Source organism: Terrapene carolina, unplaced genomic scaffold (assembly GCF_002925995.2).
Source record: "Terrapene carolina triunguis isolate 2854851 unplaced genomic scaffold, T_m_triunguis-2.0 Scaffold836, whole genome shotgun sequence".
NCBI lineage: Eukaryota > Metazoa > Chordata > Testudines > Emydidae > Terrapene > Terrapene triunguis.
Window position 1 is genome coordinate 2,398,901 of NW_020665187.1, and position 14,564 is coordinate 2,413,464.

At 49.5% G+C, this 14,564-nt stretch overlaps 1 protein-coding gene across 1 annotated transcript in view; it reads left to right on the forward strand.

The window, feature by feature from the left end:
- PFKM (phosphofructokinase, muscle) overlaps positions 1-14,564 on the forward strand; it is a 53,709-nt gene that overhangs the window by 12,460 nt on the left and 26,685 nt on the right. The window contains exons 3-4 of the mRNA XM_026660710.1: positions 9,775-9,848; positions 12,408-12,485. Of these exons, the coding sequence (XP_026516495.1) occupies positions 9,775-9,848; positions 12,408-12,485 (152 nt within the window). The remainder of the gene's footprint in view (positions 1-9,774; positions 9,849-12,407; positions 12,486-14,564) is intronic.

The following is a 14,564-nucleotide window of genomic DNA, read 5'->3' on the forward strand; positions in this document are numbered from 1 at the left end:
GGAGTACATGTACCCCTGGTTGAGAACCACTGCTTTAAGGTGTCTCCAGTTGGGAACTCAAACCCCCCCAGTCGTTTTTTAAAATGGTGACCAATGTGTGTGGTATAGATATGTTGGCAAGATACTTTGGGGAAATCCAGTCCTTATTTTGTTGCTTAAATGCGGTATTCCCTGAGCATCCAAAATCATGAGTTACACCTCCCAAAATCATGAGATAGGCATAAAAATCATGAGGTTGGGGGGTGGGGTGGGCTTGAAGGAAACAATAAATTGTGGGTGCGTTTTCTTTGCCTTTTGGGTTTTGAGCCTTTAGGAATCATATTTTCAAGCTTTTCTCCATAACCACAAAGGCTAGAAACATACTTCTTTTTTTAAACGAGAGCTGAGATTCGCATCATGTGACTCCGGGAGCTGGGGCTTGGAGAACATTAACTATCATGAGACTCGCAATAAAATCACAAGGTGTGATTTTGGATCAGATGCCAACCTGGCTCAGGTGCCCATGAGGCCTTGTGGCTTTAACCACTACTCGGGAAGCAGTGCAAGGATCTGTGATGGCACCTAGAGCCTGTGATTGCTTTCATAAACCATCAGATAAAAGATACAATAATGCCCCTCTTACAGCCTGATTTGCAAATGGGGCCTCTCATTCCAAGTGCACTGATTGTGGGGTAGGGGTGTCTAAAACAGAGCTCTCCAAAAATCAAGGGGTCCAAAATTTCATATAGATATCAAATTTAAAACAGATCATTTTTCAGATGCCGCTTTGGAAAATGTTGGGGTTCGGACACTACAGGGAAGAGAGTCACGTACCTGGATAGATACAGTATTTATTTTAAATTTGGGAGCAGCAAGTGTGAAGTCCTGTGTGCTGATTGGCTGAGTAAAATAAATGTCTATTACTCTTATTCTACTCCGGCTAGCCCTGCAGAACCCACACAGCTATGGGAGAGGGGCTTGAAGTCTATGCCTCTTGCGGAGCGATAGAATTATTAACTAAGTCCCGACTGCAAGGCCGGATTCTGTCCTCACTTATGCTGTTCGACTCCACTGGCGGCAAGTTTCACTGCAGATGGACTCTTGTCCCCGGAATCCGTGCTTGAGTGTGACACCATGCAGCTTCTTGGCTTTCAGACCCCAGGGGGGGCTTACCCAACACGGGAGTACGCATTTTCAAGTGGGCAGAGCACAGGACTGAGAGTCAGGACTCCTGGGTTAGAATCATAGACTCTAAGGTCAGAATGGACCATTATGATCATCTAGTCTGATCTCCTGCACAACGCAGGCCACAGAATCTCACCCACCCACTCCTGTGTCAAACCCCTGACCTATGTCTGAGCTATTGAAGTCCTCAAATCGTGGTTTAAAGACCTCAAGGTGCAGAGAATCCTCCAGCAAGTGACCCGTGCCCCACGCTGCAGAGGAAGGCGAAAACCCCCCAGGGCTTCTGCCAATCTGCCCTGGAGGAAAATTCCTTCCCGACCCCAAATATGGCGATCAGCATGTGGGCAAGACTCACCAGCCAGCACCCAGGACAGAATTCTCTAGTAACTCAGATCCCACCCCATCTAACATCCCATCACAGGCCATTGGGCATATTTACCGCTAATAGTCAAAGACCAATTTTATTGCCAAAATTAGGCTATCCCATCATACCACCCCCTCCATAAACTTATCAAGCCAGATATGTCTTTTGCCCCCACTGCTCCCCTTGGAAGGCTGTTCCAGAACTTCAGTCATCTGATGGTTAGAAACCTTCGTCTAATTTCAAGTCTAAACTTCCTGATGGCCAGTTTATATCCATTTGTTCTTGTGTCCACATTGGTACTGAGCTTAAATAATTCCTCTCCCTCCCTGACTCTATCCCTGGGTAGGGCAAGTCGCTACCCCTGCCCCAGTTACCCTTTCTGCAGAAGAAAGACGATCACACTCCCCTGCCCCACAGGATCAATGTTTGTGAAGTGCTTTGATCTCCCCAGCTGGAAGGTGCTTATTAGAGTGACTCTTTAGTGTGTGGATGGAGCAGGTCTGGAAGTAAGCGAGGACGTAAAGATGGAGGCCCGCGACGCCACTTTCACAGAGACCCATTCCAGTCGAACAGCACCATGGGCTTCAGTGCAGCTTGTGAGCTGCAGCCCGCATTCGGGGGCCTCGCAGAACAGCTCCACACAGCAAAGCAAGGGCTGTGATGGCTTTTAGAAGGGTGCGGCATGTGCTGCCCCTTCAATCTCCCTGCCCTGGTTGCAGCAGGCTCTCCTGACGCTTGCTGTCAGGGAATGCAAGGAGGAGGGTTATGTGCAGGAGCAGAGCGCTGGGCACTCTCCTCCCCCATCATACACTCATTACGCACCCAAATTCTAGCCCACCAGAACTCAACACTTTAGAATCCCCCTTTGCTTCCTCCCGGGCTTTGAACCACCGCATGGGAAGGGGAGCCTAAAGCCTCTTGGTCAATTGCTCTGAATCCTTCCCTGCTTATGGCACAAACAAGGCTCTGCCATCCCTGTCTCTCCTGCCGTTCGCAGGAACGGCTGCCTTGTCGTGTTTCTGTAACAGAAACTGTTTTACAACTAGGTTGTTGGCCTGTCACTCAGAACCCAAACTGCATTTCGGCTGGTCCCTACCCTTTGACCCGTCCAGCTTGGGTGATCCTACCAGGAGTGAAAGCTCCCACTGGCAGAGCTTCCAGGGACACACAAGCCTCCCTCTCCCCTTCTCCAGGTGCAGTCCTCAGGGAAGGTCAATCTATTGTTCTCATTGATATGGAGGTAACCAAGGCCCCTTTGTACCAGGTGCTGTGCAGATATATCCCAGATGGCCCCTGCCCTAAGAGGTGAGACAACAGATCTGTGCACCAAGTAACTGGGGTTCTCTGTGTATCTCACATACTTGTACAGACCCTCATCTCAATACCTTCACTGTATCTGTCCTCACACACCCCTATGAGGCAGGGCAGGGCTAGCATCCCCATCCCACAGATGGGGGGTACTGAAGTACAGAGAGACTGACTTGCCTAAAGAGCTGGGAACTGAACCCTGAGTCTCCCAGTACCTAGGCAAGTGCCCTAACCACTAGGCCATTCTTCCTTCCACCTATGAGCTGTATCATAAGCTCACCACAGTCTATGACTGAAGATGCCTTTAAGCATGTCCACCACAATTTACATTAGGGGCAAAGCACGAACACGTTAAAGGAAACAGAGGAAACTCCTGGAATGGCTCAGACCTGAGGTCCATCTAGCCCCGTGTCCTGTCTCTGACAGTGATCAGCACCAGATAAGGGGAAGAGTTAAGGGGAACTTACTCTGCGTTTCCATACTTGTGTCTGTTTCAAGACTTCCCCTAACTGAGAATTTTCTGGCTTTTCCAATGTTTGATTTCATTCTAAATCACAACGTTCTTCTCAAGTTTGATCCCCTTAAGTTATTGATCAATATTTGCAACCTAAGTCCAGTTTAACAAAGTTTTTTTTGGTCTGGGAATTTCCTTTTTTTTTTTTTTTTCATTTTAAGGGAAGTTCTTTCATTCTTTGAATGTTGTTGGTTTCAACTGAATACTTTCAAAAGTGACTAGAGCTTTTGGGAGCCCTATTTAAGGCACGTTAAGGGCCCGGATTCTCAGAAAGTGCTGAGTCCTCCACCCTTTGAACGTCAGGCCCCTTTAAGGCATCTCAGGTTGGGCACCCAAAATCCCTAGTCACTTTTGCAAATCCTTGGCTGGGTTATGTTTGTCTGTCCCCATGTGAAGTACTACTGTGCTGTAAATCACAACAGAAGATCTGCGTAGTTCAGAAATTTCTGGGAACCCCCCTCCCCCCCTGGTTTTATAAATTGTGCAGGAAGTTTATGGTGGGAGGATTGGTGCCAGCAGTGCTTTGGCATTGCCTAGCTCTCTGCTCTACCTCCACTGATCTAGCAACTCTGCAGAACTCCCTTCCCATGTGAGAGACACAGCAGCTTGCAGCAGGGGGTAGAAAAGTGACACACTCATCCTCAGACAGTGGGGAGGGTAGAACAGGGCTGGGGGAATCCCCATGCCCCCAGTCCTGCACTGAGCATACTGGGCACTGGACCAAGATAAGAAAGGGGCAGGGAATAGACCTGATGGTTTTGATCTAGGACTTGCTGGTGAAGTGGAAGCTGCAGGGCTGGGGGTAATTAAATTGGCGACACCAGCCTGATGCTCCAGGAGCTGTGATACCAGCCACGCACCAGCACTGGCAGGAGCAGTCTTGGCTAATGGCATTGTTAGCTGGGGTGACTGTATGGGGGACCCTCTATGGTAGGGTCAAACAATCTCACAGCTGAATTCGGGTTGATTTTTTTGCTAAGCCACACCTCCTTGCGCTCAGAGCCAGCTGATGCACAAGGGGAGAAACCACCCTCGATGTGTAAGAAGGTAAAGATTACCCTTCTCTCTGTGCCCCCTGTAGACTGAAACAGAGCCTTGCTTTTGGAAAGGGGTCCAGTCTTGATTTAAAAAAGACTCCAAGTGGTGGAGAATCCACCACATCCCTTGCTCCAATGGTTCATCACCCTCCCTGTTAATCATTGTGTTGTAAATTCTGGTGTAAATTTGTCTAGCACAAATATCTTTTCTCCTTTGTCTTAGTTCTTAATATCTCCCCCAACCGCTTTGCTATTACAGTTTGTCCGTAGGATCTCGTCCAAGGTTGCATTGTGACCAATAAACTCTCATTGTGCCTTCGGACAAGGCCGCTGTCCACACAAGGAGGGTAGCTGTGGCTGCAAATACCCCAGTGGGAGAGGGGTTGTAATCCAATCCCAAAGTACTCCTCTGTCCCAAGGAGAGGCCTCTCCCGCTGGGGTATTTTCAGGCGCCAGGGAGAACCGCAGGCATTTATTGTTAAATGTCAGCAGACCAAAAATAAAATGTGAAAATCATCCGAGGGATCAGGTGCATGAGACAGCATCGTCCAGCATTAAGGGGCTCCAGGCACACAGGAGGGCCGAGTTATGTTAGGCAGCACCGGGAGGTTCTGCTGGGCAAAGAGATGGAGCACAATTTGGGGAGCCTAGAGCCCTCCATGTGACACAGAGCCAGCTCCTTGCATGTTTTAACGTGGCCTGGGTTTAGGGAGGAGGCTAGGCTGGCACATCAGCTGCTGTGCTGAACCACAGCCCTCCAGCGTATCTACCACTCCTCCCAGTTTAGTGTCATCTGCAAACTTGCTGAGGGTGCAGTCCACGCCATCCTCCAGATCATTAATAAAGATATTGAACAAAACTGGCCCCAGGATCGACCCTTGGGGCACTCCGCTTGAAACCGGCTGCCAATTAGACATGGAGCCGTTGATCACTACCCGTTGAGCCCGACGATCTAGCCAGCTTTCTATCCACCTTATAGTCCATTCATCCAGCCCATACTTCTTTAACTTGCTGGCAAGAATACTGTGGGAGACCGTATCAAAAGCTTTGCTAAGGTCAAGGAATAACACGTCCACTGCTTTCCCCTCATCCACAGACCCAGTTATCTCCTCATAGAAGGCAATTAGGTTAGTCAGGCATGACTTGCCCTTGGTGAATCCATGCTGACTGTTCCTGATCACTTTCCTCTCCTCTAAGTGCTTCAGAATTGATTCCTTGAGGACCTGCTCCATGATTTTTCCAGGGACTGAGGTGAGGCTGACTGGCCTGTAGTTCCCTGGATCCTTCTTCTTCCCTTTTTTAAAGATTGGCACTACATTAGCCTTTTTCCAGTCATCCGGGACCTCCCCCGATCACCATGAGTTTTCAAAGATAATGGCCAATGGCTCTGCAATCACATCCGCCAACTCCTTTAGCACCCTCGGATGCAGCGCATCTGGCCCCATGGACTTGTGCTCATCCAGTTTTTCTAAACAGTCCCGAACCTAGGGTGACCAGATTTCCCGATTTTATAGGGACAGTCCCGATTTTGGGGTCTTTTTCTTATATAGGGTCCTATTACCCCCCACCCCCGTCCCGATTTTTCACACTTGCTGTCTGGTCACCCTACCCGAACCACTTCTTTCTCCACAGAGGGCTGGTCACCTTCTCCCCATACTGTGCTGCCCAGTGCAGCAGTCTGGGAGCTGACCTTGTTCGTGAAGACAGAGGCAAAAAAATCATTGAGTACATTTGCTTTATCCACATCCTCTGTCACTAGGTTGCCTCCCTCATTCAGTAAGGGGCCCACACTTTCCTTGACTTTCTTCTTGTTGCTAACATACCTGAAGAAACCCTTCTTGTTACTCTTAACATCTCTTGCTAGCTGCAACTCCAAGTGTGATTTGGCCTTCCTGATTTCACTCCTGCATGCCTGAGCAATATTTTTATACTCCTCCCTGGTCACTTGTCCAAGCTTCCACTTCTTGTAAGCTTCTTTTTTGCATTTAAGATCAGCAAGGATTTCACTGTTTAGCCAAGCTGGTCGCCTGCCATATTTACTATTCTTTCTACACATCGGGATGGTTTTTTCCTGCAACCTCAATAAGGATTCTTTAAAATACAGCCAGCTGTATCTGGCAAATTCCCTGATTTGCCAGATTCCTCGTGGGTCCTTGGGCAAGCCACTTGGTCTCTCTGGGTCTCAGTTCCCCATCTGTAAAATGGGAATAATTGCCCTGTCTCAGAGCAGTGTTGGGAAGGGAAAGTTTCTTGCTGACCACCAGTTAGTTGGGGCAAGCTTATACCCTGAAGCATGACAGTTTGTCACTAATTCACTACATTAAAGATTATGAGGTGCCCAGATGCTAGGGTGATGGGGGCCATAAAAATACCTTAGATAGGGTGACCAGATGTCCCAATTTTATAGGGACAGTCCCAATTTTTGGGTCTTTTTCTTATATAGGCTCCTATTACCCACCACCCCTTGTCCCGATTTTTCACATTTGCTGTCTGGTCACCCTAACCTTAGATAATATCTGTCATTTACATTGCAGTAGCACCTAAAGGCCACAACCAACTTGGGCACTATTGTGCTAGGTGCTGTACAAAGCTAGGATAAACGACGCTCCCTGCCCCAAAGAGCATCCAACCTCAAAGCCAAGATGGAGCAGGTAGAGGAGACAAACCAGTGGCCCAAGGTGAGGTGGGGGAGACAGGGTGATGTATCAATAGAATAGGATGGGCACAATTCTTAGCTGGTCAGTAGCAATGGTCCAAGCTTTCCACCTGCCCAGCCATCACCAGGTTAACTCTTGGAGGGGGTTCACCTCTAGAGCTGGCCAGTTTCTGGGTGGTGGCCGGGAGGAGTCTGGAGAAATCTAACCGTTCCCATGCTCTGGTGGGTGTTCTATTAGTCTGTGTGCCAGAATCCAAATCTAAATGAAACCCGTGGATATTTCTCTTTAACAGGGGCACGTTCTTTAAGCCACCTCTGCACTCTCTGGATTTTGGGTTGACGTGGGGACCAGAATGACCCCTGGGGTAAGTTAGAGCAGCCCCAGGGACTTGGCTAACTTTTACAGCAGCTTCCCGAGGGCTTCAACCCAGCCTAAAATCCCTGTAGCACAGAGTGGTTTGAGCACATTCCTTCCTGTCATGCCCCCGCCCATGCCAAGACCCACAAGGGGGGTGCGGCATAGGGTCATTTACATCTAGAGCTGGGCAAATAACAGATGTTTCAATTCACTGGCATATCCGACTAATTGGAGGAGGGGAAAATCCATTTTCGGACCACAGAAAACACATTCTTTTGACGCTTTTGGCTACTTGAAAAGTTGGGGGGGGCGGGAATCCTGTTTTGGGTTGAACAAAATATTATGTTCGGCCTGAAATGAAACATTTTGCTTCGATTTCGAGCATTTTTTTTTCAGGTTTTTATATTTTTTAACAAAAAATTCTAAACAAAAAGTCCTTTCAAATAAAAAATCAAAAAGTTTTGCTTAGACAATGTTGAAATGAAACTTTTCAATGTTTTTGGAGTTTTCTTTTAGGTTTTTTTTCCTCCCCAACTGAAACAATTTGCCGAAATCCACAAATTTCCTGAATGTTTCCGTGTTGCTGAATCAGCATTTTTTTTTTTTTTTGCCAAGGGTGGGGAAAAGTTTTAGTTGAAAAATTTTACCCAGTTCTTCCTACATCAATCTTCTGCTGGTTCTGTACCAGATGCCCTGCCACCATCCCCTTCTGGCTCTATTACAGCCTCTGTATGCTACCAGAGTTGTGTAGAGGGATCTGAATTGGGCCCTTTTCTGGTTGAGCTGCTGGAGCTAAGAGGGCTCCTTTTCCTGCCCACCTCGGGGTGAGTGCTTCCATAGAAATCCACCCCCTTATGTATTGCAGCCGCTTAGGCAGCACAGGGATTCATGGGATTTGCTTCAATCAAATATGTTCTGAACATTGATGGCTTCGATAGAATTTCACATCAGAGGAGCACAAGGGTTGCTTGCAGGCACAGGACCTCACCAGATAACAGCTGGAGGAAGGACAGGTTGCAGTGAAACGCTGCGTGGTTGAAGTCACGTTTGCTCCACAGTTTATCCCGTGATTACTTGAGTGGTGGTGGTGTGTTGTGAATGGAGGGTTCAGGTCTGTCATCAAAGAGTAGCATCAGCCAAGTGGTCCATAGCCACCTGATGTGCCTTCTGCGCAGTAGAGAGAGATCTGTAAGGGGAGGGGCTCTTGGACAATAGAGGAGACGTGTCCATCAACCCCTTGTGAGTAGCTTGGCAGAATTAGATTTTTTTGCATTTTTTATCCTTTTGATGGATAATGTTTATTTTAAGCATTTTTTATTTTTATTGATTTAAACATTTATTTGATTGATTTGCAAGAAATTATGGGAGGTCACATGATCATTATTTAATAACCGTAGACATCGGGATTCCATCAGGATTCAAAAAGTGAATGCTTCATAACATTAAAACACAAACTGCCAACATCACTTGTCGAAAGCTGCAAAGCAGAGAGAGCCTTAAATCAAACACTAATCCATTCACAAGCAGCATTTTTCTTGCTCTGCCTATCGGTGAATTTCAATGATCCTGGAGGGAAATATGTTTTCATTGGTTTGTGTGCACATGGCGAAATCGACATTTACCAAGAAAAAGCTAAGCCTGCTTTTGAGGCATCCTCCTTCCAGAGACTGAGTTGGCTGGCACCAGAGCGGAGCTGGAAGAGGACAAAGAGGGTTTCTGGGGAGGATGAGCAGATATTGGGGCCTGGAATAATGCTGCCTCCTTCCCATGCATCATGCCGTTGCACCATCCTGCATTCACTTTGGGCCCGCCATCTCTTGTCAATGGCTCCATCAATTCCCATGATGACACTTGACTAGGCTGCCCCCAGCCGTGTCAGGGAAAGGCTTGACTAGTGCTGAAACCATTCCGGTCCTTTAGGAAAAACTAGCCTTCTCCTGCAAGTGTCACCTGAAAGCTGGAATCTGTATCCAGCCCAGAACTGCTCAAAAATTCCCCTTCCTGTTACTGCATCAGAAACCCCTGAGCTCCATCATGTTGGCCAGAAGGGACCATCGGGATCATCCAGGCGGTGGGATGTTTCAAAAGCATGTCAGTGACTTAGGAGCACTAGACCCATTGGCTTTCGGTGGGGCTTGTGTTCCTAACTCACTTAGACACTCTTGAAGATCCCAACCCTTGTCTGAACTCCTGCATGGCACAGGCCAGAGAATGTTTCCTGGCGATTCCTCCATTGAGCCCAGCGGTTTGTGATTGAATTGGAGCACACTACTGAATCAGAAAGCCAAGTCCCGCAGAGATTCCCTTCCATTATGGAATGAGATGGCAGGTGTTTTGCAGGCAAGAGTGATTTCTCTCTCTCTCTCTGCACAGGCATGAATGCAGCTGTCCGGGCCGTGGTTCGAGTGGGCATCTTCACAGGAGCCAAGGTGTACTTTGTTCATGAGGTTGGTACGATCGTTTCCATCTCGAATGGCTTCCCCCACCTCTGCTCTGAACTGCATCTAGCTTTGCTTTCATTGGGATTTTTAGTAACGTAATGTCTCCACAGTACATGAATCATTATAAACGTAGTCCATTGTGTCTAGAAAAATCCCCATCGCAAAGGGCGATAGGAAGGGAAATCTCTCCTGATTTTCATGGGGTGCTTGACGTAATATCTTACAGTTAATCATTGGCCTCCACTCTAACTCCCTGCCCCAAACCGGAACCTACATCCCTGAACCCCAGCCCGCTACCCCAAACCCAAACCAGAACTTGCTACCCTAAATCCCAATCCTCTGGTCCCAGGCACCACATTCCATCAGCAGCCTGCACCCCTGCAGTAACCTCAAAGACCCATTCTGTGTCTACACACAGAGCCACTGAGAGACCAGGACCTCACCTGAGACCAAGACTCACTGACTTAATCAGAGTCAGGGCCGGAGTTGATATTTTGACATTTATTTTGTGATGTCTCCACGGGACGTACTGCTCTTAAAGGTTCAGTGTTCGTTTTACTGTCTTGCCTTGTATGAAAAGGAAGCCGGCTTTAGATAGTAGGAGACATCTGCCACATGGAGAAAGGAATAGTGAGAAACGGGGAATATATTAGTTATCTTGAACTGCAGCTTATTGTTCATTATTAATATTGTCTATCCATCTATTATCACGTTCCCATATGTCTGTCCATCCATCCTTTCCTACATCTATCTATCTATCTATCTATCATATTCCCATCCATCCATCCATCAGCATATTTAGATGCATCTATCTATCCATTCATTTCTACATATACTCATCGAGCCATCCATCACCGTAAATACTCACCTAACCATCATTTCTAATATGACCATCATCATGTTATCTGGGCAGCAGTGACAGATGACCGTTATACCAATGTTCCCTCTAATGTTTTACATCCATGTGCAGAATGAATTTTGTTATGTGCACCAATATGGAGGTGCTGTGTGGCGGGGTTGGGGCCGAGGGGTTCAGAGTGTGGGAGGGGCCTCAGGGCTGGGGCAGAGGATTGGGGTGTGGGGAGTGAGGGCTCTGGCTGGGGGTACGGGCTCTGGGGTGGAGCCGGGGATGAGGGGTTTGGGGTGCAGGCTCCCCCGGGGCTGCAGCGGGGAGAGAGGACTCCCCCCAGCCCTCTTTTGCTGCAGCAGCCCCAGGCCGGGAGAGAGGCGCCTTTCCCCAGCCACGGCAGCTCTGGGGATGGGAGAGAGGTGCCTCTACCTGGCCGTGGCAGGGCTGGGGCCGAGGGAGAGGCACCTCTCCAGTCCAGGCCCTGTGGCTGCGCGCCTGCGCGGCCCTTGATAGCCTGCTGCACGGCCACGCAGCTTAGAGGGAACTTAGCATTACACGTGCCTGCTTCCTAGTGATTGTAACTAATGCCGCATGTTGGGCTAAGGGGGAAGACCAGGAAAGGTGTGAACAGGTGTGGAAGGGGAGGGCAGTAAGCACAGGAGAAAGCAGACTGGAGAAGAGGAAGCTGTAGGCTCAAGCATAGGAATGCTCCCAAGTCCATTGTACTGCCAAGGAAACCTGCACCGCACTTTCACAAGACGAGCCTAGAAGCTTAAATTCAGAACCTTGCTAGACACCGACGAAGTGGGGTTTTTACCCACGAAAGCTTATGCCCAAATAAATCTGTTAGTGTTTAAGGTGCTACAAGACTCCTCATTGTTTTTGCTAGACACTAAAAATCAGGGACTGAATAGACACTGGATTTTTGGCTTATTACAACAATTTATAACCCACTAACATCCCCCGTCCCCCAAACTGCTTTCCCCCACGCTTTCCTCCCTGTGACTGGAGAGGTGTTAACAGGCCACTTCACCTTGAATGGTCCCTTGAAATATGTGTTAACTACTTGTGCTAAACAATCTGCTCCATCTTGTATTTCGCTGTGACACTTAGAGCTCGTCTTCAGGTCTGGGAAACCTACTCAGTGTAAGCTCGAAAGCTTGTCTCTCTCACCAACAGAAGTTGGTCCAATAAAAGATGTCACCTCGCCCACCTTGTGTCTCATTGTACTGCCAGTCTGTTATTTGCTTACTATCCTATATTGTGCCTGGACCGCGGACGTGTTTCCTACCCAGAGTACTTTGTTCAGAACCGAACTCACATCTACTGTTGTCTTCAGTTCTCACCCTCTCTGGGTCTACCCATAATGGTCCGTGCAATCCTCTGAGTCAGCAACAGGCCAGTGAGATACAGGCTTTGGAATCAGTAGCTGCTGGGATTGTTGAAACCCTGCAATGGATTGGGTGGGATATGGGCAAGAAAGTTCCTCTGTGTGGGGCTGGGGAGGTGTCTGTGCAAGGGTAGGGAGTGCTCATCTGAATGTTAATGGTTCCATTCAGTTTGAGGCTCACTCTGCTTAACTCTCCTCCCCAGTTCCTGTGGGCACCCTCTGTCCATCCATCACCATAAGTGTCCATCTATCTATCCTAGCGGGAACTGGCGTAGGAAAGCCTTCAGACTTGCCCCTAATCTCTTTCCTGTGCCTTCTGTTCTAGGGTTACCAAGGACTGGTGGACGGCGGTGACAACATCCAGGAGGCCACATGGGAACGCGTCTCCATGATGCTTCAGCTGGTAGGTCCTGGCATGAATCCCCTTGCTGGCTGTGAAAGGGAGCCAGTGCCCTGGCCGGGCTTTACAAAGGAGCCAGGCACCCAACTCTCACTGAATTTCAGTGGGATTTGGATACTTAGGGGCCAGATTTTCAAACGTGCTTAAGGGGCTTTGGAACGTAGGTCCCCATTGAAAGTCCTGGGACTTGTGCTGCGAACTGCTTTCCTCTATGTGTACCCTTACGGCAGCAGGTAGAGTACAGGCGCTACCCGTGTAGTAACTACACGCGGCAGTGAAAGGCTCCGGCAGGGGGGAGGCCGCAGGCAGAGGCCCTGGCAGGCGGGAATACAAGAGCGCTTTTCCTCCTGCCTTATGGTGCTTGGCTTTGAACCAGCGTATAAGACACGTTACACATCAATCGTGGCTGTGCCACACGCCCCAAGCAAAGGGGGCAGCGTGTCGCTGGGCTGCCCTAGGATTAGCCCAGGATACCTGGCAGCACAGAATACTTCCCCTTCCACGCCAGTTTGGCTGAGTTGGAGGGAGGGGGCGGGGCTGAATCCAGGCTCCGCCCACTCACATGCATGGGAGTAGAAGCCCTGCAAGCTACTTCCCACCTCCTCACAATGCTACCTGCCCTGTGAACAGCCAGCACAGGAGAGGAAGGGAGGACCTGGAGGCATACAGCAAGGCTCACCCCACCATCTAGTCCTAAATCAGCTACCGGAAGCAAGCAGCTATGAGGGAACATAAAGTAGGCCCAGAATCCCAGAGAATACCATTGTCTCCATCCCAGGGAACAGCAGGTTAGCAACAGGGACAGGGAAACGTGCCACTAAGTCACAGTCACCACAGCTTTTGCCTTCACTGGATCCGATGGTCCTCCCAGGGTTGGAAGAACCATTGATTCTTATAATGACTTTCAAGGTCATTGCAGTTTCACGGAAGGGATTCCTGCCAGGAGGAAAATTATTGTAGCATCTTGCCCTTTTCTTCGGCGGGGTCACAGGCAAGGGCTCGGGAACTTGCGTGTAACGATATCCCCGAGGCTGGGCTCACAACGAATGTCTGAGCCCTAAAATATCGTGAAATCAGAGCTGAAGGCTGCCAGCAGCCCTGCTTGTGATCGGGGACCTCGGGTCGGGTTTCACAAACAAGGACTGCAGAGGGAACAGGGCTGTGCCCAGCTCTAGGCAGCGTGCCACCCTCGAGATGGAATCAACTGGCATGAAATCAGACCTCCCTCTCCCCCCACATGTGCACATGTTGTTGTTTCAACCCTGATTCTAACTCTCAGGCCTGTATCGAAGGGCAAAACTGACCCCTCTGCAGAAATTAGCGCAAGCCCTATGCATCATTTTAAGGCTTATGTGGAACTTACACAGGTTCTAGGCCCTTGTGCTGGTCTCCTGCACAGAGGTGAACTTCGCCCTCTAAGAGGACTCGACGGGGAATGCAGCGGGACACTGCTGCCATGGATAAATAGCTGCTTGTGTTCTCGAGCTGGGGGTCTCAATCTTTTTCTCTCTGAGCCTCCCCCCAACATGCTATGAGAAATCCATGGCCCACCTGAGCCACAACAACTGGTTTTCTGCATATAAAAGCCAGGGCTGGCATTAGAGGGTAGCAAGAGGGCAACTGCCTGGGGCCCCACGCCACCAGGCCCCCACGAAGCTACATTGCTCAGGCTTCGGCTTCAGCCTCAGGTGGCAGGGCTCAGGGCCCTGGGCTATGTTGTCTCTCATTTTTCCCCTCCGTGTGCAGAATGAATTTTGCTATGTGCACCAATATGGAGGTGATGTGTGGCGGGGTGGGACTGAGGGGTTTGGAGTGTGGGAAGGGGCTCAGGGCTGGGGCAGAGGGTTGGAGTGCAGGGGGCGGGGAGTGAGGGCTCCGTCTGGAGGTGCAGGCTCTGGTGTGGGGCTGGAGATGAGGGGTTTGGAGTGCAGGCTGCCCCAGGGCTGAAGCAGAGAGAGAGGACTCCCCCCAGCCCTCTCTCCCCACCACAGCAGCTCCGGGGCTGGGGCCACGGGACAGGTGTCTCTCCCTAATGCCCACCACAGCAGCTCTGGGGCTGGGGCCGCGGGAGAGGTGTCTCTC